At 46.3% G+C, this 26528-nt stretch overlaps 1 protein-coding gene across 4 annotated transcripts in view; it reads left to right on the plus strand.

Annotated features, from left to right (window-relative positions):
• The window catches only part of LOC108937819 (protein MTSS 2-like), a 32260-nt gene extending 12667 nt beyond the window's left edge, over positions 1–19593 (plus strand). The window contains exons 3-16 of one of the 4 annotated variants that reach the window (XM_018757990.1): positions 142–215; positions 7206–7290; positions 8380–8471; positions 8612–8686; positions 9829–9837; positions 10447–10604; positions 10901–11008; positions 11379–11476; positions 11836–11968; positions 12352–12429; positions 14741–14890; positions 15322–15498; positions 16460–16622; positions 17716–19593. In XM_018757990.1, coding sequence (XP_018613506.1) covers positions 142–215; positions 7206–7290; positions 8380–8471; positions 8612–8686; positions 9829–9837; positions 10447–10604; positions 10901–11008; positions 11379–11476; positions 11836–11968; positions 12352–12429; positions 14741–14890; positions 15322–15498; positions 16460–16622; positions 17716–18464 — 2149 coding nt within the window. In that variant the 3' untranslated portion in view covers positions 18465–19593. The remainder of the gene's footprint in view (positions 1–141; positions 216–7205; positions 7291–8379; positions 8472–8611; positions 8687–9828; positions 9838–10446; positions 10605–10900; positions 11009–11378; positions 11477–11835; positions 11969–12351; positions 12430–14740; positions 14891–15321; positions 15499–16459; positions 16623–17715) is intronic. The other 3 variants (XM_018757991.1, XM_018757992.1, XM_018757993.1) reach the window with 3 other exon arrangements.
• The last annotated feature ends 6935 nt before the right edge of the window (positions 19594–26528 follow it).

Genomic DNA, 26528 nt, shown 5'->3' on the forward strand with positions numbered 1-26528 from the left:
TTGTAATGGATTAAAAGTGTCTTCATCCCTGTGTTCAGATTTGTTTCCTCTTCTGCTGTCTCCATCCTCATTCTGCCTTGCCCATTGCTGTTCTCTCCCCCATTTAAATCCACACCTCCCTCTGTGTGTGCTCTACATCAGGACAACAGTGCTGGCAACCGTGGCCTTCCTGGATGCCTTTCAGAAGGTGGCGGACATGGCGACCAACACTAGAGGTGAGGGAGGGATGCTGTGGACACACACCCCATCCCCAGTGTACATAGAACTCATCTTTCCTGTACCTCTAAGGCTGCTTTGCCTCTTCTGTCACCGGGGGACAAATGTGTTTGTATTCTGAAGGTGTCTGTGTCCTGTTGGTCAGACACAGGAGTGTGTAACTGCTGCCAGGTCCTTCTCACAGAGGACATGAAGACAGTGTCTCAGACCTCGGTGGACAGGACATCTGGGCAATAGGGTTTCTGAACGGCAGGCGGGAACTTGAATTCCTCTCTTTGGTCCCTATCTGTCTCTCGACCCATGGGGGTCTGTCCTTATTGTGGATTAAAGTTCTAATAGGAGTTTGTATTGGGTTGTCATGGTGATGGAAATTGTTGTATGCATTAGTTAGTTGTCAATGTGAGTGATGCATTAGTGCGTATATATTATGAACAGCACATTCAGAAAGTATTAGACCCTTTCACTTTCTTCACATTTTTAATGTTGCAGCCTTACGCTAAAATTGTTTATTTTTTCCCCTCATAAATCTACACCGAATACCCCATAATGAGAAAGTGAAAACAAGATTTTATACACACACACACACACACACACACATTATCAGAACCGCTTGTCCCACACGGGGTCACGGGGAGCCAGAGCCTACCTGGCAACACAGGGCGTAAGGCCGGAGGGGGAGGGGACACACCCAGGACGGGACGCCAGTCCGTCGCAAGGCACCCCAAGCAGGACTCGAACCCCAGACCCACCGGAGAGCAGGACTGTAGTCCAACCCACTGCGCCACGGCACCCCCCAAGATTTTATACATTTTTGCTAATTTATTAAAACTAAAAAACTCTATCACATTGACGTAAGTATTCAAACCCGTTGCTATGACTCTTGAAATTTGGCTCATGTGGATCCCATTTCTATTGATCATCTTTGAGATGTTTCTACAACTTGTTTGGAATCCACATGTAGTAAATTCAGTTGATAGGATATGATTTGGAAAGGCACACACCTGTCTATATAAGGACCCTCAGCTGACAGTGTGTATCGGAGTATAAGTCAAACCATGAGTCAAAGGAATTGCCTGCAGTGCTTAGAGACAGGATTGTGTCAAGGCACAGATATGGGGAAGGCTTTCTGCAGCATTGAAGGTTCGCAAGGGGACAGTAGCCTCTAGAATTCTTAAATGGAAGAAGTTTTGAACAACCACAACTCTTCCTAGAACTGTTGACTGGCTAAACTGATCAACTGGGGGAGAAGGGTCTTGGTAAGAGAGGTCACCAAGAACCTGGTCTTGGTTGAGCCCCAGAAATCCCATGTGGAGATGGGAGAAACTTCCAGAAGGAAAACCATCACTGTAAAACTCTGCTGATCTGGGCTTTATGGCAGTGGCCAGACAGAAGCTTCTTCTCAGGAAACGACGCATGAAAGCCTCCTTGGAATTTGCAGAAAGGTAGCTAAAGATTTAACTTTTTGGCCTCAATTATAAGTGCATTTTCTGGAGAAAACAGGGCACTGATCATCACCTGCACAATACAAACCCAACAGTGAAACATTGTAGTAGCAGCATCACGCTGTTGGGTTATTTTTCAGCGGCAGAGACTGAAAGACTAGTCAGAGTCAAGGGAAAGCTGCATGGAGCAAAGTATAGCGATATCCTTAATGAAAACCTGCTCCTGAGCACTCTGGACCTCAGACTGGGCTGAAGGTTCACCTTCCAACAGGATAATAACCCTAAGCACAAAGCAAAGACAACACAGGAGTGACTTAGGGACAACACTGTGAATGTCCTTGAGTGGTTCAGTCAGAACCCAAACTTGAACCCAAACATCTTTGGAGTAACCTGAAAATAGATGTCCACCGACAGCCTCCATCCAACCTCACAGAGCTTGAGAGGATCTGCAGAGGAGAATGGCAGAAAATCACTAAATCCAAAATTTGGATAATCCTGTTTTTGCTTCATCATTATGGGTTATTGAATATAAATTGATGAAGGAAAAAAATTCAAAGATTTTAGCATAAGGCTGCTGGAAAATGTGAAAAAATCGAGTACTTTCTGAATATGCAATATGTTTATGTCTTTGCGTAGTCTGCATGTGTGTCTACATTGTATATGTAGTGTCTCAAGTGTGTTGATGACTGTATTCTGTATATGTATCATCCCTGTGTGCCGCACAGTGCTACTGTACAAAAAGCCTCAGAGATACTGCTAGTTCTCCAGCTTTTCATATTTTATTCTTTGATTCACACAGAATCCTTTTATTCAGTATTTAAATGCAGATGTTTATTAATGACTACAAGAGGCGGACTTATGAGATACTCACCTATGGATCTTTTTAATGACTGGAGTAGCCACCTACCTGCTCCAGCCTCACATTAATACACTGAGAATTAAAGACTTTGCGCCCTGTGTTGCCGGGTTAGGCTCAGACAAGCGGTTTCAGACAATGTGTGTGCGTGTGTGTGTATGTGTGTGTGTGTGTATGTATTAATGAATACAGTTGCTACATTGCTCTGAAAATCTCTTGTATTGAATCTTAAAAATTTGTCTTGTATCGGTTTTTTTGACCCAAAGACAATGTGCTTTGACCACCTGCTGCCCTGTGAGGGAAATTTGTGGAGTTCAGAGGGACCTCATTCAGTGGTCTCCAACATAGGGTCCCTGTGTGTCATTTTCTGTGTGCTTCTGTGTATGTCTGCTCATGGGGATCTTTACACATGTGTGTCTGTATGTGTTATGTGTTTGTGAATGCTTCTTGTGCCCCTTCAGGTTTCCACTCTGGCCTTCTGGCACATTGGCAGTGACCCGGGGGGGAGGTGGGGTTTACTAGGTTTTACTGCCTCCTTACTCTGCCATGATGATGACAGATCGTAAATCTGACTGGTACAGTGCAGAGAAATGGCTTCCTCTTTCAGTAGGGAGGTGGGGTGGTCTGCTTCATTCTGCTCTGTGTGTGTGTTTTTTTTTTTTTCTTTTTTGTGGCTACAACTTTGCATATGTGAGGAGGTGTTAATTCTACCAGAGGGTCCATAAAGAGATATATTATTCAAACCAACACACACTTACTTGAAGGGGGATCTGAGCTTCCCCTACCATGGTTCTCAGTGGCCTACTCCGTGAAGGGAATGGAGGGGCCGGGGGGGACCAGGGGCTCAGGTCCAAGACTTCCACAGGAGGAAGAGCAGTTAAGGGAACAGTTAATACCATGTTAAGGAAGATGTCTAATTGCAGTTTCTTGCAGTCACTCATCAATTCAACAACTCCCTGCATGGGTTGGGAACCAACAACCTTTAGGTCAAAGGTCCATTGTCTTGGTTCCTGCACCATTTACCTATATTAATTGCATCTGATGCTTTTCTCCAAAATGACTTACCCTGTTAAACTGTTTGCACTGATTTACCCATGTATTTAACAAATTCATTTTTACTGGAATAAGTTAGGGTAACAGCCTTGCCCAAGGGTGTAACAACAGTGGATGCTATTCAAACCTGGGAACTCAGGATCCAAAGGCAGTAGCGCTGTCCACCATGCTACCATGCCTTGTGTTTGACCTTGCATAGCTTTGACCTTGCATCAGCCGAATGTCTGCAGCAACCAAGTTCAGATGGTCCTCTGGACCAGGAAATGGGAAGGGAGGAACGTGAGGGGAAAACTGAGGAAGTAGATACTTGAGCACAGAGGGGGGAGGAGATGGAGATAGAAATTGAGACTGAGGGAGAGGCACAACCCAAAGGGGGCAAACAGACAGATAGAGCAGGAAAGAGGGGAGCAAAAAAGCATAGGAAAGTGTGAAAAACTTTGGTTCTCAGTGGATTTAACAGCTTTCAGTCAGGCTTCGGCCTTCATGATTTTTCAGGGTTGAATCCGAAAAACAGATAAACAGCAACTGCCGTTGATGTCTGTGCATAATTTCAAAGAGACAAACATTATTCAGTGTAATTACACACGCTTTCTGAACCACTTGTCCCATTCGGGGTCGCGGGGAGCCAGAGCCTAACCTGGCAACACAGGGCAAGGACACACCCAGGACAGGACGCCAGTCTGTCGTAAGGCACCCCAAGCGGGACTTGAACCTCAGACCCACCAGCGAGCAGGACCTGGTCCAACCCACTGCGCCACCACAGTGTAATTATTTAGTTTTAATTTTATTTCCTTTACTTATCCAGTTTCTAAACTTTCTGTCTGTTGTGGAAGAAATACAGCAAAAAATACCTTAATTAAACTCATTGCCACAGTATTTACAGCTCCAGTGTGCTCTTCCTCAGTGTTAGTGATTGATAAAATGAGGAAAGTGTGATGTGTTTATACAATGAATTGAAGTGTTTTGCTTACCTTATTTACACTGAGATTGGAGTTACAAACCAGTCAAGAGGACACATGCTTTTGTAAACTGCTCGTCTGCATCATGGTTGCGCCAGTGCGGAGCACACACACACTTTCTGACCCGCTTGTCCCATACGGGGTCGCAGGGAACCGGAGCCTAACCCGGCAACACAGGGCGTAAGGCTGGGGGACACACCCAGGACGGGATGCCAGTCCGTTGCAAGGCACCCCAAGCGGGACTCAAACCCCAGACCCACCGGAGAGCAGGACGCAGTCCAACCCACTGCGCCACCATGCCCCCCTGCAGCGCAGAGCCCATCCCCAAATTCCTGAGTGTCTGGTTTGGTTGGATAAACCCTAGGTAGGATGCCAGTTCATTAACAGAAGAATTTCTTTGAAGTTAAAACTCATCTACAGAAAGCCCTATTCAACGCAGATTGCTGGAAAAAACCAACACTGTATGTTCCAATCCATGAAACGGGGCTGTGGTTCGGGGGTCCAGCTGCACGTGTGGACCCTCTGTCCCCTTTGGTTTTGTCTTTGCCCATCTTCAGTTTCCAGCCTGATGTTACAACACTGATCTCGTGGGTAACAAACGTTACACATTTACCAGTACTACTGTATAACACATGGCTGTACTTACTACATAACTTCACATAGGGAGAATCCTTTATCAGTTTACTGATTTTTATTATTGGTGTATTCTTAGTGCTAGTTCATGTAGCACACCATTACAGTATTTAGTCACTCCTAGATCCCCACTAAGTCATCACGTGGGCCAGATAAATAGCTTTCGCAGGCTGTAGGTTCAGCACCTCTGCTCTGTAGTGTGTTATTCAATGGTGTTTCATTGTGTCTGTATGTGTACGCTGTGAAGGTAACACATTGAGACGTACCAGTGGTTCCTGCACCATCATATCAGAGTCAGTGGGTCTGCAGACCGACTCAAACCCTCCTGATGGCCTTAACTGGCATTAATGACTCATGGCACTAAATGTGCTGCAATGAACATGTTCCAGAAGCTGTATCGTGATCCATGTCACCATGATGATAAGCTGCCATGAGCTCCCATGAGGCCGTGCAGCTCAGTCTGTGACTGAAGCGACAGTGCTAATCAGAGCTGATCTGGGAACAGTGACCCACGGATCCAGTGTTTTGAACCCTGGTTCAGGTAAAATATGTTGTTAAGGGTCCAACCAAAGTGTCCTGAAGGTTCCCAACCAAAGCCCTGCTGACCTCACCTGGTCTCTCTGTCTGAATGGAAACCGTGATGCAAGACATGAGCAGCTGTAACCAGATGTCAAACTTTGCATAGAACCTCTGCGATGTTTGAAAGTGATGCAGTGCTGTGGTATCATGCCAAACTATGGTTGCTGTGCCAACCACTGACTTTTTCACTAGGCCCTTCGAAATTAAGTACTGCAAATGCAAGGAGTTAGCTGTAGTAACCATGGCAACAGGGGGCGACATGTGATCAGCTCACTTCACCCCCAGCAGAAGTGTCACCATTCAAACATGGAGATTAAAATGCTCTGGTCCCTGTGGCACCTTAGCAATGACCCCCACATGGAGTCCCGCAGAACTGTCATTTGAATAGCAGTGTCCACCAGACTGCTAATTTTTTCAGTGTGTGTGAGACACGGCAAAGACAGGCAGCTGCAGGGCTCTGGGAGGTTTTGTTGCCCAAGAATCCCTTTGCAGGTTTCATCTCCCATGTTGCCATGGAGACTCTCCAGCAGAGGGGGAGAGTGATTATCCGGAGCAGGGAAGTAAAGAGAGAGAGAGAGAGAGAGGGAGGTGTGTTTGACATTGTTGGTCTCCGGTTGTATTCCTGGGGGTTTTGAGACCCCTGGACTAGCATTATGGCAGGACTTTATATACTGTTTCTTGATGCAACACTCACAATATTGTGCTTGTGGTTAAAAATATAAGCTCCTTAATCATTATGCCACCTACTGGCATCATGCCAGCCTGCACCAGGAGGTTTTGAACTGCCCATCAGCATATGTGTACTCACGTGAGAGAGGCAGAAATGGCGCTGCAAAGGCCACGTTTCTGCTAGTGCGCTCATCACTGAGCTACGCATAGTGTGATGCATCCTTGGATTCAATATTCAAAAGTGTAGTTAAGGTGTGGCTGCGACCAGTCTGCTGGAGTCCCCTCTCGAATGCAGCCACTCCATCAGGAGTGCACCTAGATCCTCTAGGAGCCCAAGTGTGTGTTTGCTTGGTCCGTTACCATGGATAATACTGTCCATCCCTGGGCGGAGCTCTGCTGGCTCAGTGCCTGTTGCTTCCTCTTTGATAGAATCCGTAGGATAAGAGAGAAGTTCCTGTTGATTATGAAACAAAATTCGTAAACTGGACCCAGTTTGGCTGTAATGGGCCATGGGAAATGTCAGTCAGGCTCCGCCCCCTCATTGTTATTCTCAGCACCAAAACAACACAACATAATCTGAATTATGTGTTCTGTGAGATGCCCCTCATGTTCCGATTTATTCCGTTTTCTGTTACAAGGGCTTCATAAAAGTCTAATGGAGAGTGCGCCTCCCCCTGAGCTGTGGATGCTCAAGCCAAGCGGGAGAAGGAGCCTCCCAGCAGGACTTTGTTTTGGAGAAACTCTGGGCTCCTTCCGTTGAGCTTCGCTGACATCTCTCTGTGCTCTGTGTCCCTCCAGGTGCCACCAGGGACATCGGCTCAGCGCTGACGCGCATGTGCATGCGACACCGCAGCATTGAGACCAAGCTGCGCCTCTTCACCAAGTGAGAGCCACCGCTGTGCTGTCTCTGGGGTTTGGACACCAGCACGGTGTTCGAGGGGTGAACCGTGTGGCTCTGCAAGCAGTACTGCTGCCGTACGAGAGGGGCTTGAACCCTTCAGTTGCAGGGTGATGGCTGTAAACACTACGCCCCCTGCTGGCCTGTAAACCTAATAATAACAATGATGATTATATTATTATAAGACCCTTAACCAAATAGAGTACACTGATCTCAGCAAGAAGATGAGCCATGGAGTCCAGATTCTCCTGCTGGCTCTGTGCTTCTCCATGAGCGTTACTGAGATGCCCTCTCAGGTCAGGGAGTGTCTTGTAGTGGCAGGAAGTAGCCGGCATAGCTGTCATTTGCACCTGGGACAGAAACGGAACAGGGACTCGTGTCCAGAAAGAAGAGAGACAGGCCTGGAAGTGTTTTCCCACATGGTAGAGTCCCACATGGTAGAGTCACATGTTCATATTGGTGATGTTGGATGTGAGCTGAGTGAGCGTTTACACAATCTCTTGGGTCAGTTTCCATATGAGCTGAGGGACAGCAATGTATTTTTTTCTCACTTTCAGTGCTGCTGGTTTCCTGGCAGATACGTGTTAAACAGCCTCGATTCCCTTGTTTTCTACAGTGTTTACACGGCAGATTTAGACTGTTTGGTATTGGTTTTGTTTATGGATCGCTGTGTAACACATTGTGTGTACAAGTCTCAATAGATACCTAGTGTCCTACCAGAATGATGATATAATAATCATATTAAAATATGGTAGTTTCCTGTCTGCTTCTTTTTTTATTTTAACAGTCAAAAATGCCAGAAAAATGACAAATTCCAAACCCAATATCATAACAAAACATGACAGTTAAGTCAGGTCAGAGAATGGAAATGATAAAAAAACTAAAAGATTATAGAGGATAGAATAAGAGAAGGTAAATAAATACACAGTACACAGAAAGATGGAAGAGCACAAGGGCAAAAGGACAGAAAATTTAGCAGAAGGGTCAGTAAAATAGTGTCTTGGCAGGTGAGCTCACCCTAACCCTAACACTAAGCTTCTGAGTGTGTGTCACTGTGCTGCGTGTCCCTCCCAGTGCCTTGATGGAGAGCCTCATCACTCCCCTCCAGGACCGCATTGAGGAGTGGAAGAAGACTGCCAACCAGTTGGACAAGGACCATGCCAAAGGTGCAAGCCCAAGTGCTAGCCAGTTTGCTCATCCTCCCCACCCTCTGTATCAATGAGCTCCTCCCGCTGCCAAGTTTTTCGCCGTGCAGCACTGCTTCTACTCCTGTGTCCCACTAACTCCTCCATCTCTTCTTGTGTAGAGTATAAGCGATCCCGGCAGGAGATCAAGAAGAAGTCCTCAGACACACTAAAACTGCAGAAGAAGGCCAGGAAAGGTAGGAAGAACTGTGGGAAACAGACTGACTTCTGTCCCTTAACCCCTAACCCTTATCCCTAATCCTTATCCCAATCCTTAACCCCAAATCTTAACCCTTAACTCCAAACCTTAACCCCAACCCTAATCCCAAACCCTTAAATCCAACCTCTAACCCTTAACTCTAACCCCTAACCTAACCACTAATCTAACCTCTAACCCCTAATCCCTACCTGTGACCCTGCTGTAGTCCCACCACAAACCCAAGTGGACTAGAAGAGGGCACCTTGACGTCTGTCCTTCTGTTTTTCCCATGTTTGCGCCATGTTTGAGGTGTATGTTGTGATACGTGGTGCTGCAGGTTTCAAGGATGGTTCCTCAAAGCGAGTTCCTCCACTCTTATTCCTTTACCTCAAAGGAACCTTCTCCTCACACTTTTGACATATTTGAGGTTTTTTCTATTTAACTGCTGCCAGGCTGCAAATAGGGTTCGAGAGCCATGAGCGACGTTCTTTAGAGTTCACTCTCTGAGGAAAATGTCTTCATATCCTAGAGAAAGTGCAAAAGAGGAGAGCACTTTATGTAGTCCTATATAGGTAGCTTTCTGTTGTTTTATGTAGCACCATGGTCCTGGAGGAACGTTGTTTCGTTTCACTGTATACTGTACCAGCTGTATATGGTTGAAATGATGCTCAAGTCAAGTGGCTTTGTTGTCATGTGACAGGAACAGAGTACTTGGCGCCTATATTGAAGCGCTATATGGTAGTTACCGCCCTCTCGTGGCCATCCTGAGAACTTGTTCATTACTGCCTTAAGTTTATTTTATATTTCTGAAATTGTTGCAGCTGCTTTGGGATTTCTCCCAACATTGTACTTCTAGAATACTGCGATTACCTGGAAGGCTCACCTTTTGTTTTTGTGCTAACATTCAGTATTCCAGAATTCCCTGCTAACACAAGGCTGCCACTCCTGTTTCCACCCACTGTTTGTTTGTTTGTTTGATTTACTTGTGGCTTTGCAGTAACATTTGTAGAGACTTTGGGTCTGAGCTCTGCTGTGAGTGCCCCTCTCTACTAACTCTAACCCTAATGCAGAGCTCCTCTTTTTCTCATTTCCTTTCCCTGCCTCCTCCCTCGACACCCATGTCTGATCGCCACTCTTCAGAAGCCACAGGTGAGTGTTAGGAGTCTCCTCTCTGTTGCTCAGCATCCGGCTGGATTGTGTGTGTCTGTGTGTTTCTGCATGTGTGTACACAGAACTAGAGCCAGCACCAGATTACCCACAATTCACAGGACCTGCTAAACCATCCAGAATGACTTACTGTAGTGAGGACTGGTTCTGATCCAGTTATTATAATTATTCTATAGGCCAAAACCATCAATGCCTGCACCTTGGCTCTTTGAGTTATGAATGCTTCAGTTACAAACTCAAAAGATCCAAATGATTATTTTTTTATTTTTTAAACAAGATTTTCTTAAAGTTCTTTCTCTTAGAGTGATGTTTCTTTCAATGATGTGAAGGGCCACTGACCCTGCAAACATCACAAACCATCTATGCACCCATGACACTGTGTGTGTGCTTGCGCGTTCCTGATCAGGTGATAAAGGCACTGAGTAGAGCTCCACCCCTCCTTTTTCACCATCACCTGTCACCCACCTGGTGTCCTTGTTTACCTTTCCCTGCCCTGTTCTCTCCTGTTATTCTCCAATCTGTCCTGTTTCTGCACCCCTACTTGTCCGTCCCTGCTCCCTTTTGCCCCCGGCCCTCTGTCCCCTCCTCCAGGGCGGGGTGACCTGCAACCGCAGCTGGACAGTGCCATGCAGGATGTCAGTGACATGTGTCTACTGATGGAGGAGACGGAGAAGCAGGCGGTGCGCCGTGCCATGGTAGAGGAGAGAGGACGCTTCTGCACCTTCATCAGCTTCCTGCAGCCTGTGGTGGTGAGAGGGCAGGGGTGGAGCATGTGTGTGGTGTGGGCAGCGCTTGCTTTATGGGGGCATATTGTGAGCCGAGCATGTAAAAACAGTGGAAGTGAATGAATTTGAATTATTTTTTTTCTGGTGCTCTTTACTGCCATATACTGGGCTGAAGAAGAAAATGCAATGATATTAATTAAACTACAGCGATAGATAAATTGGAAAAAAATTGTGGTATCAGGAGTAGTTAGTGTATAGACCAATAATATATATAAATATTATCTAAGCAAATAGATTTATCCGCATGTTGCCTTCCTCAGAATGGGGAGATTGCCCTGCTGGCTGAGATCACCCATCTTCAGGCCATTATCGATGACCTTACTGTGCTGACCTCTGACCCCCACAGACTGCCCCCTGCCAGTGAGCAGGTAACATATCTGGTGTACCCTCTGGGCAGTAGGAGAGCTGCACCACTGCCTTGTGGCCCTGTCCACTGCTTCCTCTTTGCATCATGGGATTTACTTTTTTCTGTAGTTTCTCTCTTATATTTTCGTATTAATCCCACTGCACCTTTATTTGCATAGCGTACTGCATATTTTGTCACCTTGGTTAAAGGTAAATTATGTACTTTGTTAACTTAACACTTAACCTGTGTATCGCTGTATTTTTACGGCTGCTCTCCTGCTCAATGGTCCAAGGGAACTACTCTCCTCTCAGGACCTCGGGGCCCCCCGTTGTCCTCAGGGCCTCAGTGCTCCTGTGTAAATGTGTCCCCTGTCGTTGGCTGTGCAATTTCAGGTGATAAAGGACCTGACGGGTTCGGACTACAGCTGGTCCTACCAGACCCCGCCCTCATCCCCCAGTAGCTCGGGTTCCAGGAAGAGCAGCATGTGCAGGTACCCTGCGGGGGAATCCCATGCTCCACCCGGGACAGACCATCTCCTGGTCTGCTCACTGAAACCTTACTGCTGGTCATTGGTGCATATGTGCTACGCTGTGTGTGTGTGTGTGTGTGTGTGTGTGTGTGTGTGTGGTGTGTGTACATGACTTCCTCGCCTGACCTGTGACCTTTGACCCCTCCCCAGTGAGTTGACCTGCTTGGCCTGCTCTGCCCTCAGAACCAGTTTGTCTCTTGTTCTATGCTCTCGCTTGTCTGCTTCTGTTTGCATCCCTCTCCTGTGCTGCACCAGTGTCAGCTTTTCACCACCATCTTCCCCCAGCAGGTCCCTCACACGTTTGCCTTATTACCCTGCAGTTTGGCCCAGCCACCACCTGGGGGCACTCACCGCCACAGCACTGTCTCCTCCCATGACTCTGGCTTCGCTTCCCAGGACCCCAACATGTACTCAAAGTCTCCGTCGCCCATGCCCTCGGACCTCACCAGCCAGGTGTGTGTGGGGAGAGCGGTGTTTCACATATGGCCGCTTTTTTTTTCCCCCCACACATATGACCACATAGCGATATCGGGGGTGTAGCTGCAGACATCTAGGAGCAGAATTGGGGAGAGTTTAGAAGAGGTGTGAGAGTGTGGTCAGAGGACCGGTGAATCACATTATGTCACAGGTGTGGTGATAACAGACCCCTCATTAGCATCTGCAAAGCTGTGTGAGCTCTGCATTTATGGCTCTGCTGTGTTTCTAGCTTTCTGACTCCTCTCCTTTCTCTCCGCATGTGTACCTTACTTCATCCCGGGCCTTCCCCCTATGCACTCCCTTCTTCCCATCGCCTCCCCCACCTTCCTCTCTCGTCCTTCATTTCCCTCCATCTTCAGCAGAAGTCATCGAGCTCCGCATCTTCAGAGGCATCGGAGACCTGCCAGTCCATCAGCGAGTGCAGCTCACCCACTGCGGTAATGCGCACACACACATCTCACCACTGAGAAGTTAATCATAAAATGTGATATATTCATAACCATGAGGAATGTGAGCACAGTGTGATGCAGAGCACACAACACTCACTCACCTTTATTTACTGTGTCCTTCACTGCTGATTTGTTATTCAAAGGAAAAATTTGAGTTTAAAATAAAACTCCAGCACCCATATGTACACACGCACACACACAGTAACATGCCTAGCATCTGTTCCTAGTAGATCACATTAAAACACTTTTGATAAGTGGAATTTATGTTATTAGAGGTTTTCTTTTATAAAATACAGGGTTGCTTTTTAATATAAATTACATTTACATTACATTTAATTACACACACACACATTTTCGGAACCGCTTGTCCCATACGGGGTCGCGGGGAACTGGAGCCTACCTGGCAACACAGGGAGTAAGGCCGGAGGGGGAGGGGACACACCCAGGACAGGATGCCAGTCCGTCGCAAGGCACCCCAAGCAGGACTCAAACCCCAGACCCACTGGAGAGCAGGACCTGGTCCAACCCACTGTGCCACTGCACCACTGCACCCCCCACATTTAATTACATTTACATTTAACACATAACACCAAGCAGCAAGATAGTACAGTTCATGCATTCTCACATGACCGGACATCAAGTGACCTGATATTGGAATGACTAGACAGTCCAATGTATTGCATTGATTTTTCAATGAATTCATTTTTATTTAATTTTATTTTTGTAATTTTTCTCTTGAATTACTGGTTAGTTGGCAAATGTTTACATATAACAATACTGCTGTCAAAATGATCACGTGGAAGATCATGTGAAAATATACAAAACTTTTTTTATATCATATCATACACTGGAATGACTGGTATGGGTGGGGGCAGAGACACAAACCAGATCTGCTGAACAAACCATACAGGCAGTCCCTGGCTTATGAACATTCGATTTATGTAAAACCTGTAGTTATGAACCATCCTCCATAAAGCCTACTATACAAAGAATTCCAGTTACATACAATGACAGACGGGTGCTTCTTTACAATCCGCATCAAAACGCGCATCTATAGCGGTTTCTCGGCTCATGGACACATGAGCCCGATGTAGGACAAAGACTTCCTTCTTTTTAGTCACGCTCACGACCTCGCACGCCCCCATGACTGAACCTGCACCTGCCAGAAATCAGAGCAGCGGGGTATAATGAAGCCACAACTGCACACCCTGGTTGGGGAATCTCATTTTAGAAACCCTTCTCTCCAGCGCTCTTGAATGAACCCACGACAACGTACCTGTCCTTCTAAGTTTCTCGTTCACGCTCCTGATGTCCACGACTCCGACACTTGCATCGCCTCCTTGGCTACGACATTGTTTTCTCCCCAAGACTTATGTTTGTGTATCAACCGACCCACTCCTGTCCCAAACCACAAATCTCGCCTGCTCTCTTGTGTACTGACAATAAAGATATCCCACTATTGGGTCCACACACACACCTCAGTCTGCCGCTCGTTCAGAATGACACAGACCACACCGCTGTTAACAATGTCTTGTGTATGTTACTGTATTTGGCTTTAATTATTTTTTTTTACCCTCCTAACCATGGCACCAAAGCAAAATGTGATGCAAGTGATGGTGATGCATCAAATAAAAGGAAAACAATCACAATTGAAACTAAAGTGGAAATAATAAAGTGATTGGAGAAAGGTGAAACTCCAACCAACATTGGAAAAGCAAACATTAAAGTTTTTTCTTTAATGTTTTTTATACATACGCACACACCTCCTCCTCTCGCTCTCTTTCTATTATAAATACTGTAGTAACATTTATTATTATTTGTTTCTGTTGCTCTATTTTAAATACTGTACGTACTTACATTTATTATTATTATTATCATCATCATTACATTGTATTATTACTCTGTTATATTAAAAGTGTTTTAGAGTATCTGGAAGTGTTTCTTTAAGGTTTTTATGCATAGAAAGGTACACAATATACTGTACACTAAGATAAATATTTGACTGACGTTAGACACGAGCTGTATCAAACTGTTCTGATTTACATACAAATCCGACTTAAAGCCAGACTTACGAATGGAACTTGTTCGTAATCTGGGGACTACCTGTATTTCTGCAGTAATATTGCTCTTTCTCTGTGGTTTAAGAGTCCCAGAGGCGTTAGATGTGTCACCTTTGACCTTGGACCTCTGATTCGGATGACTCCTGTTTGATTGTTTTGGGCGGCAGGTCTTGGGAGCCCCAGGTTCACCGTGCCCCTGGGCCGCTCTGTTCCTGACCACCTTGTCTTTCGTCCTGCAGTTTGGCTCTGCCTTTGCTACCTTCCGCCCTGCCCTCTCACACGCTGGCTCCACCCGGCCCCTCTCTGTCCCACTTCCTGCGTCCCCACCCTATAAACGCTCCCCTGGATCCAACACCTCTTCTCCCACATCCAAGATTCCCTGCTGGAAGGTTTGTCTTCATCAGCACCTTTTTTTTTCTTTGGGTGGCTTTGGGTTTTGTCCGTTTAATTTGCGCCTCCTCTCACAGATTAATGCTTTATTATATGATTTGTTTGATTTTGCTCATCTCCTGCTTAACTCATCCATTCTTCATTACTCAGCTCCTTCGCTTGTAATCCTCCTCTGTCGCTCACATTAAACATAAGCTCTGCGCTCTAGCTTCTCGTATTTCGGGGAGATCTGCGAAGGCATGCAGGTCACATGTCCTGATGGAAACATGGGACACGGCTCACTCAAGACCCCAGGCTTTAGTGGAAGGCCTCGGAATGGGAATCCAATCTGAAAAAGCATTCAAACTGCTGGACAGTAGACAAGACCCCCCCGTGTGGTGATTGGTTCAGTTGTTTTTGCTGCCTATCAGTAACCCTTCCCCCTCTCCAGGATTGGTCCAAAGTGGGTACCTATGAGCAGCCGTTGGTCAACACTCTACAGAGGAGGAAGGACACCTTGGAGCGTCCCAGAGAGCCAGAGGGACCTGCCATTGCTCAGAGTTATGCTGGAATACACCCGGAGGAAGCTCACAGGCCCAGGATGACCCCAGCTTCAATTGCTGCCAAGGTAATGACCTCTGGCAGAAGATTCTGTACCTGACTCTATATTTGGTACAAAATTACAGTGATCTGCATCTATTGTAATTCTCATTTTTCAAAATTTTTTATTAAGAATTATTATAATTTGAAGATTAACAGTGAAGAAATGTTAGTAGTTGTATTGACATCACACATTTCTTTAATGGAATGTCTTTCAATTTACACGTACAGAGACTCGTCAGCTTATAAACACAATGGACAGTGCATTTTTTGTAGCTCCAAAGTCACTTTAGCCACTAAATCTCAACCAATAAAAGTTAAATGACGCAGATGTCCCTCAATTTATCTACTGGTTAATGGTAAATGCTGTTGACTCGTAGTGACCACTTGTGTATTTCTTGTGATAAGGGAGAGCTACTGAAGTGGTTTACTTGATCCTAAACCAAAATTGTGCAGCTCATAAACCATGATTCACCAGTGCTACCCACTGTGCTGTTATTTACCACCTAGGTTTTTGTAAAAGTCTCAGATGTAGTTATAGTACTAATTTTTTTTAATATTTTACTTACTTCAAGCTTGACCAAAATAAGTCTTGTCTCTACAGCCTCCTATTCATTTCAGATAGTTGATAAATTCATCCCATAATCACATGCTGTGTTCCTCATATTATTGATCATCAGCAATAAAGAACAGCAAACAGGAGATGTAAACACTGTAGAAGTGAGCTGAATTAAGGTGGTCCTCCTATTCTGCCGAGGTGCTCTTTACTGCCAGCTCATACAGTAAACATGGGTCACAATTGTTTTGCCAGGCAGAAATTTTAGAAAAATGATACATCAAGAAAACACAGTTTAAAATAGAGTAGTTAAAGTGCAGTAGTTAAAGCACTTTATTATGTAAATAGAATAATAACACTGGATTTATGCGGTCAAAATGAATCTTTTCCCCACCTGCCCTTTCTCTTACTCCGCCTCACCACACGGGGGCAGCACGGCGAGGAGGTGTCGCCAGCTGCCACTGACCTGGCTGTGGTGCTGACCCGTGGACTCAGTGTGGAGCAGAAGAACAGCCGGGACTCTCTCCAGCTCTCCAGCGGCTACAGCACCCAGAGCACAACCCCATGCTGCTCTGAGGACACCATCCCATCGCAAGGTAACTCACCTGTCCTTTACACTCCTTCGGGTGCACTGGCTACAATAACTCTAAGGCCACTGTATTATTTTAGCTCTTTGGAGGCCATTCTAGCTCCTAGTCACGTTATTATTATTGTTACACAGGTCTCTTGTTTAATTTATCTGTGTTCTATTAGTTCTGTCTGGGTCAGTCTCATAAATGCAGTCAGTGGTCAATACAATTTTGAAAAACAAAGTATTATGACCCTTCATATTTTAAAGATAAACAATTTAAAAATATGAATCATGTTTCACTACAAGTATCAAAAATGTATCAGAACTAATGCAGTGTATATTTACCTTGAAGCAGTAAAGAGCACAGAAAGAATAGGAATATGATACCACCTTAATTCAGCTCACACCCACAATGTTTACTGCTCATATAGAATGTCGGGCATTCTCATAGTGCTAAGAATAGGTGTCCTGTTACCATGGAGATGAAAGTAGATATAAAGGAACTTGACAGTGGCAAGACAATGTGTGGAGTTTATGTGGATGATATATTTTAATTTTTTTAAATTTTAAATTGAATGCACCTCAAAGTTGGTAAAAAAGTAAAAACTAATAAGAATAAAAAGGTAAAGATAAAAAGTATTGCGAGTCATAGAGTTACTATGCGTTACACTTACATCTAAGGTTTGTACAGAAACTCTCATGTAAATACGTCAAGTGTTGTGTTACTAACATTCTGTTCCCTAAGAGAGAAAATGAATTACGGTCAAACTCCTTTTCGCAGTCGTGTTATAAGTTTAATAGCATCAAGTATTATTTTTCTGACAACTTTATCCTAAGCATCTTGTAAGATCAACTGTACACTGATTTACCCCTTTGTACAACAGGGTAATTTTTACTATATCAGTTCAGTTAAGTAGCTTGATGAAAGATACTACAGTATGATGTGTAATATGAACTTGTCTTTCAGTCCTGTGTCACTGAGTCTTTGCAGTCCATTCCAGTTCAGTGCTGTTTTGGCTCTGGAGGTTACTGTAGTTTCTTGGCTGTTGTTTCAGCTGGTTTTTCTATATTAGACTGTTTATGGGGAGCACATTACCCAGGTGTCCCTGTTTCTGCAGTATCTGACTACGACTGCTGCTCCGTGAATGGAGACGCCGAGGGCGAGGTGCAGACAGACTTTGACAAGTCCTCTACGATCCCTCGCCACAGCAACATTGCACAGAACTACCGGCGCATGATCCAGACGAAGCGTCCGGCCAGCACGGCAGGCCTGCCCAGCGGAACAGGCAACCAAGGTGGAGGGGGCTCAGGGACCCCAGGGACAGCCACCATCCGCAGGACGCCATCCACCAAGCCCGGCGTGCGCCGCACTCTGTCCAGCGCCGGCCCTATCCCCATCCGGCCGCCCATCGTGCCCGTGAGGACACCCATGGTGCCCGACTCACCAGGCATTGGTGGGCTGCCGGTGCGAGTGGGCAGTGAAGAGTGTGTCTACTATGCTGATGATGCCACGGGCAGTATGCTGGACTATAGCAAGGCCTCACCCAAACGTCTGAGCCTCCCCAACACGGCGTGGGGTGGTGCAGAGATGAGCGTGTATGGGCAGCCCCCCGAGGAGGACCAGCTGCTGGCCGCCAACCGCCACAGCCTGGTGGAGCAGATCGGCGAGCTGGCAGCCAGTGCCCGTGCCCTGGGGGAGGGCCAGTTCCCGTTCCCGTCAACGGCTGACGAGCCGCCACCACCACACCCCACTCCTCCCCATAGTTCCCTGCCCACTGAGAGTGAGGACATGCTGGTGTCTATCCGTCGAGGGGTGCGACTGCGCAAGACCTTCTCCAATGACAGGTCGGCACCCAGGATTTTGTGACGGCACCCCTTAGAAGAGCAACTGCCTACTCCAAGGAGCCTCAGTCTCAAGAGAAGATTAACAATATACATATGTAATTAAATGCAACATGAAAGCATTAGCTAAATTTGAGCAACTATGATGTTGTATGTTTGGATGCATGTTTGGTCATCAGCTCCTCCACTGGATGCCCAGAGGTGTTGGAATGCTTGCTGGAGCTGCGCTGTGATCCCTGATCCCTGACCCCTGACCCCTCAGGAGAGTCGTTGCCAGGTTGTGGAATTCTGGGAAATGAATCAAGTGTGTGAGGTGGGGGCTATAAAGGGGCACTGCTGCAGGTCAGCTGGTGGATTCTCCTGGGGTTTTTCTGCTGCTGGGATAGACCTCTTGTTTGGGGACGCAACGATGTCTCATAGTTCTCGTCTCTACATTTTAGAGCTGTGTAAAAAGGATAATATTGTGTTACTCAGTCATAAAATATTAAAACATTTAAAATAATAGGCCAGGCATATATTTTTAGAAGCACAGTGAAAAAGAATAAGTATGAAATCATGCAATAACTGAGCGTGAGGAGAAGCAAGTGATGACACCCAGTAAATTACCATGGTGACCACATTACTGACCATGTGACTAGATGCAGTAAAGTCTGCGTGGAAGCAAATCCAGATGAAAATGAACCGAATTTGCCGTGTTTCACACGTCAGAGATGGACTCACGTGGATGAGACAGTGGAAGAAGTTGAAAGTGATGGAAGAGGAGAGGAGCAGGAAGCCAAAGCAGGTGCGGCATGAAGTTGTAAAGCTGGAGTGTGTTGTTTTCATTTGCGACAAAGGGGGCCATGCTGAGGAGATGCTGTAAATGGAATCTCCTCAGCATGGCCCCCTTCGTTGCAAATGGCAGGAGGAGACTGGTGGACATGCATAAGACACTAGTGATGTACATAATTTACATGGGCAAGCAATACTTTTATTTCGTTATAGCAGATGGCAAATGCTTCTGATGATGTTCTTTCTGTACTCTCTGGGAGCTTGGCTGCTGCACTGTGATTGGATGCTTGTGAGTGGGAGGGACTGGGGATGGGGAAATAGGTGGGGAGTGATGAGGACCAGCAGGGTCAGGAGTGGAGCTAGCGGTCAGTAGGGAGGAGGCAGCAGCAGTCACCCCGCTCGGATGGGTGTGTGTGTGTGTGTGTGTGTGTGTGTGTGTGTGCGTGTGTGCGTGTGTGCGTGTGTGCGTGCGTGTGTGCGTGCGTGTGTGCGTGCGTGTGTGTGAGAGAGACACTGTAAATTAAGATACATACAGGTATACCTGAAGGTGAACACTAACTGTATAAGTAACATTTCAGAAATAAAATAAGTGTTTGTTACTAATCTTGTTGTTCAGACAAACACACGAACGGAAACAAGGCAAAAGTCAAGTCTTCAGGTGGCAGAGTGGAATTCGGCTGTTCAAAGACACTAATTGACAGAAGTCCAGGAAAAGCAGTCTTTGATACCTAAACATGCTCTTTAGGAACCGATGAACCACTGCCCTCCTCCAAGTCGGACATTCACTTTGCCTTAAACGAGAGAAATGCTTTGACTTACACTAAAGGTTCTTTTGAACAATCTGTACAAGAGAGCCAAGTAAACACATAGTAAGTAAGATATAAAAAGTAAGAGGAGGCCTTTGGGTAAATGCGCCAAGGCACTGATGTATAGTTTTGTGGAAACTGACTTGGTTTTACTGCCTTTCAATGAGAACTTTGTATGGATGTGTTTCTCCTGGGCTTCTGTTGTAAATAAATACAGAATATTACTGATATTTCAATGTTTGTGATGCACATTAGCCTGTCGGTGTCACCACGGATGCCACTGCCCTTATATGAATGAATGTCATTGGTTGACTCATAGATGTGTGATGAAGTCTGCCTCTGCTCGTTGATTACTGTGATGCGGTCTCCTCCAATAGACAATGATTTAGAAGCAGTGGAAGACTGTGGAGATGAGGGAGGTATTTTTGACATGGGGAGGGAAGGTATGTGGTGTTTACAGCAGCGCTTTGCCTTGTCCCCCCGTATCCCTTTTGCTTGCTAAACCAACTCCAAGGTTGCTCATTGATTTCCCAATAGCCTGTTTGTGCTGCCTTCTTGTGGCCAGTGTGTCCACTGACAGTGAAAAGGTAAAGGAGACAAAATCCTGTGTTGGGAACCGAGTCCCAGAAGTGGAACTGCGCTGTTGGACCGTTGAGTTGAGGAGCTATGACAGACCCTGTGGATGCCTGCCGCAGTGGGCCGAGCCTCCTCCTTGGCATCAGTGAGCCAAGAAATGAACTGTCGAAACTGTGTGTCCTGCTTCCCCTGGCAGTCAAACTCCCTCGATTTGAAGGAGCCGAAACCTCTGCAACTCTGGACTTGGCCTTTGTCACAGTTTTTAAACATGATTATTTTGTAAATGTGAAGATGTGTGTGTAGTGTTTGTTGTTTTTGTAGAACCTCTCCTTCCGGTGAAACCCAGTAATGGTTCACATGTTGACATGCTGTCTTCTCCTTCCCTTTTTTAATTTATTGTACCATTTTTCGGGCTTTCTCCACCCCTTCGATGGTGCGTCTGTCTTTTTCTTGTGATGTTCCCCTCATGGTTTGCTAACTCTAGTCACTGCTAACGTAACGGTGCACTGTGATGGATCAAGTATTAATAAAAGTTGTTCTGAAACTGAGTCACATGAACCAAAGGCCTTTTATTGGTATGCGGGTGGCCTGTTGGGTGACCCCCAATGGACGGCAGGTCTACTGTCTATCCGTTGGCAGATGGTCAGCCGAAGCTGAGCTGCGGCGTTGTTTGAAGCTGCAGTAGGCTCCTAATACAGCAGGTGGCAGCAAAGATCTGTTCTGCACAGTCTACCAGTGCCTACTAGGTCACAGAGGGAAAGAATCACACATACAAATGCAAATCCATATGAGTCACACGTGTTCATGGTTTCCACGATATGGATGCAAACATGCACAACTCTTTGTGTTTCTGTCCCTGATCCTATGTAGCTGCAGAGGAGATGGAGTTGGTTTGTCCTCGTCTTTATATGCCATCTGGCTCAACTTCAGTGTTGGACACATGGTGTCTGCAGGGGGTCATACTCCCTGCAGATACTAGAACTTTTTAGGACACGACTGTGGCCGGTAGGGGGCGATCTGTGAGTGAAAGACTGCAAGTGTAGACCAACCCAGCTTTTATGGCGCTCCGACCGGCACAGGTGGCACCACTACGGTTTTCAGGTTGATGGCAGTTCTGCACAATCATGTTGACATATGTCACTTGTTCTTGCTGCTCAACATTTTTCTATGTTGCTGTAACTCCCCCTGCCCTGCGGCTGCTGTTAAGGCAAAGGGAGCAATATTTAATTAAAGTGAAGGAGACTCTTATTAACACAAACGCCCTGTAGTTGTTGCAGTGTGGTGGAGACCTTGGCGTCTGCATTTGTGAGCCTTTCATTTCCTGCTCCATGACATAATTACATTTTAAAAAGTGAGTCGGGTCCAGACTTTAAAAAGCCAGAAAGTTAAATAGCACAGATATTTTATAATGCTGCACGGTTTCTAATGCTCCACCTTACAGCGCCTGGGTAGTGCGAGAGAACATGTGTTCGATCCCTGCTCAGCCTGTAAGGAGTCTGCAATACTCTCCCCTTGTTTGCGAGGGTTTCCTCCAGGTGCTCTGGTTTCTTCCCATCGTCCGAAGACATGCAATTAAAGTGGATTGGTGGTGCAAAATTGCCCATAGCATGTGAATATTTGACTGTGTGAGCGTGTGTGTGGCTGCTCTGTGATGGACTGGTGTCCTGTCCAAGGTGCACTCAGCCTTGAGCTCAATGCTTCTGGAATAGGCTCTGGACCACCACGACCTTACTCAGGGCAAGTGGTTATTGAAATTTGATGGATTTTGTCATGCTGAGTTATTATTGGTAATTCAGTTAACTAACACTTTTCTCCAAAGAAACTTACAATGTTAAGTTGCTTACATTGATTTACTCAGTTTAGGGTAAGTACCTTGATCAAAGGTACTCCCACAGGAGGTGGAATCTGAGGACCTTTGGGTACTCTAACCACTACAGCCCCTACTGTCTCTGCTACTTGGCTGACAATTTTGATCTCAGTCTGTCTCCACATGCTGTTCTCACCCCATGGCACGCTTCTCACTACTACGCCATCTGCTGCCTGCCCCTTTGATGACGGGAGGGATAGTGGTTGAAGCAGTCCTTTGGGGTCCAGCACTGCACGCTGTAGACCCACGAACAACACGAATGCTGTGTATGTGCATCAGCAGTTTGCTGCTGTGGCTCGAGGCAGAAGCGCGGAAATGAAGTCCTCTGAGGCTCAGCGAGAAATGTTGAGGTGGAGGAACGAAAAGGAGTCAGCAGTTTGGGTCCCATTAGTGTCCGCTGGTCACACTTGTGTAACCCACGGCAACAGAGCTATGCAAGTTCTCGTCCGGCGGGCCGGGGGTGGGGAAGCGGAATGTTCCGGATCTGCGCTCAAAGGGCAATTCCCAGGGCGGGTGGACACAGAGCTCTGCCGATCACAAGCTTGGAACTGGGGGCCCTGGGAGGCAAAGCAAAGGGCTCTGTCTTTGCTGAAGGGTCCCCATGCCCTGCTGGCTCCCATAGCCCCCACAGCCCCCTGGCCCCAACCACCATAGCACGGCCATCTGCTTCTTACTCGTTTTCACTTTCACACCTTCCAATGTTGAGGATCTGGAATCACCCCTGCTGCGTCAACCCCACATTCCTGTTTCTCCCTCTCTCCCTCTCTCTTTCCCTCTCTCTCTCCCTCTCTCTCTCTCTTTCTCACCCACAGCAAGGCTGTTCTGGCTACAGCTGTCGCTCTGCACTGTGACAGTCTGGAGCCAGTAGCGCAAACCCAGAGGGGTGCATGTCACTGCCCTCTGTTCCACCTTCTCAGCCAAGACCCCCAGTGAAGGCAGCGGAAACCAAGAACATTTACATTTAGTGATTTATGTTTATGCTTCTCCCAAAAGTTATCTAGAACTCAAGAGAAAACAAAAGTGCAACAACAACAGGCGGAGGAAAAGAGATACAGATGCACGATTGTCGAAGCTCACTTAGTTACTCCAGTACCACCGTTTTTGTTTGTGCACATTCCTGTATACAAGTAGAGGCATATGGAATTGATAGGAGGTGATCAGAAGTGATTGTGACAGATGGTGTAACATGAGCTTACGTAGGTGTTAGGAGATCAAGAGAGAAGTGCCTCTGAAAGGGATGATTTGATACCCTTCTTCAATATGAGAGGGATTCAGCAGCTCTGAGGAATGCAGGGAGCTCAGTTCACCACACTGGGTCCAGAAATGAGAACCTACATACTTGGACCTCTGTGAGCTGGACCACCAAGTGAACAGAGGTGGAGGAGCATAGTGTACTTGCTAGGCTGTAGAGAGTGATCTGGTCCTCTAGGTATTGGGAAGCAGGTCCATTGATGATCATTTAGGCTTTGACCAGAGTGTTGGACTTTATACAAACAGAAGAAGGAAGCCAATGGAGTGAGAAGCCGAGGGGGCACTCGTGGGACCTCTTTGGCAAGTCAAACACGACTTGTACTACAGCATTAAGATGTTGTAAATTATATTGTTAAGCTACTTACAGTGATTTACTAATTTTATATTGATTTACCCATTTACAAAGTAGGATAGTTTTTACTGTATCAATTCATGGAAAGTACCTTGATCAAGTGTACTACAGGGAGAGGTAAGATTCAAACCTGGGTGCTTTAAGTCCAAAGACAACGGATCTAACCATGGCGTGCCCTGCTGGCCCCTCTCCTGGTCTCCCTCAGGCATGTTGCTTGAGAGCTCAGAGTGCTGCTGTGTGTTGCTGTGCAGCATGTGATTGGAGGACACTGACCCTAAAACACTTCAATGTCCAGCTCCTACATATTCATTTTGCTCCTGAGGGTTCGGCCTCGCTGTCCATCCCTGAGCTGGACTCTTATCGCTGTCTTCCAGAATGTCGTCCCTTGTAGACTCCTTCACACACACACACGCACACACTGCCGTCTCCAGATAAAAGGCTGTGGTCTCACTGTCCTGCTGAGAGCTCAGTCTCAGTAAAGCATCTTGAATGGGACTGAATAAGGACCAGCCCAAAGACGGTCACCCATGAATGGTGGAAGAGAAGTGAAGTCTGTATCAGTGAGTCCGCCCACCAATGTCCAGGTGAACTCACCTGAAGGTCAGTGGTCCAAGAGGTGTCTGCAGTACCAAAGACAGCCTGCAGAGCAAGCACTGCCAGGTCCCTTCTCAGCTGGACACCAAGCCCCCGTGGCCTTTGTCATGGCCTTCCTCCCCACCTTCACTTGTCCCCTTTTTTCCTTCACCTGTCCAGTGCAGTACTGACTCCCACAGAGTAACATCTTGCATGGTCTGGTTGCCATCACAATGGACAAAACTGAGAACCTACAGACTTCCAGTTTTAGGTACTACCTGTGATCGAGGTCCTTACCCGGAACTGATACAGTGAAAATTATTTTGTTTTGTAAACAGTTAAATCAGTGTAATTAGCTCAGTGTACACACCTTAAATTGTAAGTCACCTTCTTGAAAAATCTCAGAAAAATGTATTATTATTATTGTTATTATTATTACTACTACTACTACTACTACTACTACTGCTAATAATAATAATAATAATAATAATAATAATAATAATAAATCTTTCTATTTTTCCAGTACTGTCATCAGGAGCCCCACATCGGCAAGACTATTCATGGGGGCTCTATGTGAGCAGCCGTGCAATGACAGATGTGAGATATAACAGCGCCTCCCTGCAGGGTGGGGGGTGCCAGGTGGTTGGTCAGAGAATAACTGCTGGACATGAGACACCTCAGAGAGCTGACACTATTACCTACATCCACAGGAGGCAGACTGGTATGTTCAACCGACATTTATGTATATATGTGTGCACGTGATACGGGGGTGCGGTGACGCAGTGGGTTAGGCCACAGTTCTGCTCTCCAGTGGGTCTGGGGTTCGAGTCCTGCTTGGGGTGCCTTGCGATGGACTGGCATCCCATCCTGGGTGTGTCCCCTTCCCCCTCTGGCCTTACGCCCTGTGTTGCCGGGTAGGCTCCGGTTCCCCGTGACCCCGTATGGGGCAAGCGGTTCTGAAAATGTGTGTGTGTGCGTGCATGCATAGGGATTGGGTGGGCTGAGACTGAAGCACAAAAGCAGAAATAATCAGCAACTTTAATTACTGGTCATGGATATGTTATGTGTGTGGAATCAGGGAGTGTTTGTCTGGACCGCGTTTGCTTATCACACAAGGAATGCGGCAAATGAGTATCACGGTTAACTATGGGTGCTGCACAGTCTCCAGCGCAAACAGCCGGATTACAAACCACTTAATGGATTTTGTAAACGCAAATGGGACTTAAGCAAATGTGGAAAGTGACGCGGAAGTCTGCCCGCAGGGAGTGCTCGGTCACTCACACTCCGATGACTCAGAGAGAGTGCCAGCAGCTTTGGACTTAAAAACCTCAGTGTTCATGTTGAGTCTATGACGACTTCTGTTGACCACACATACACAGTCCTTCCAGAAAATTCTTTGCTCCACTTGTGTCCTTAGTGTTAAAGGGCTGTGTCCATTGTTGCTGTGACTGAGTCCTTCCATCCGGTTACTGGTCAGCCTCTTTTTTTTCCATCATCTCCTTCTTTTCAAGAGAATCCAACCTTCTTGTGACGTGTCCAAAATGTAATGACCTCAGTCTTATCATCTTTGCTTCCAGTGACAGTTCTGGGTTGATTTGATCCAACATCCAGCTGTTAAACAACCTCACAATATTATCGCCACCTGCTCTGGTTGTGCTCTGATACACGTCTAGCTGCTTCAGTCCTTACGACACATAAAAGTGATAATTACCTGTGTTTCTATATGTACTACTAAATACCAGGATACTGTGCAGTCAAGCTTTGTGTGTCACTTTGTGTGGCGCACATAGCTGAATGTCTACAACAGATTCACTCTTTATGTTGAAATGTATCCTGTAGTGCCCTGGAGCGAATTCAAAAGGTAACATGGTAGCCGGAAAAGAGTCACACATT

Source organism: Scleropages formosus, chromosome 1, assembly GCF_900964775.1.
Source record: "Scleropages formosus chromosome 1, fSclFor1.1, whole genome shotgun sequence".
NCBI classification, from domain to species: domain Eukaryota; kingdom Metazoa; phylum Chordata; class Actinopteri; order Osteoglossiformes; family Osteoglossidae; genus Scleropages; species Scleropages formosus.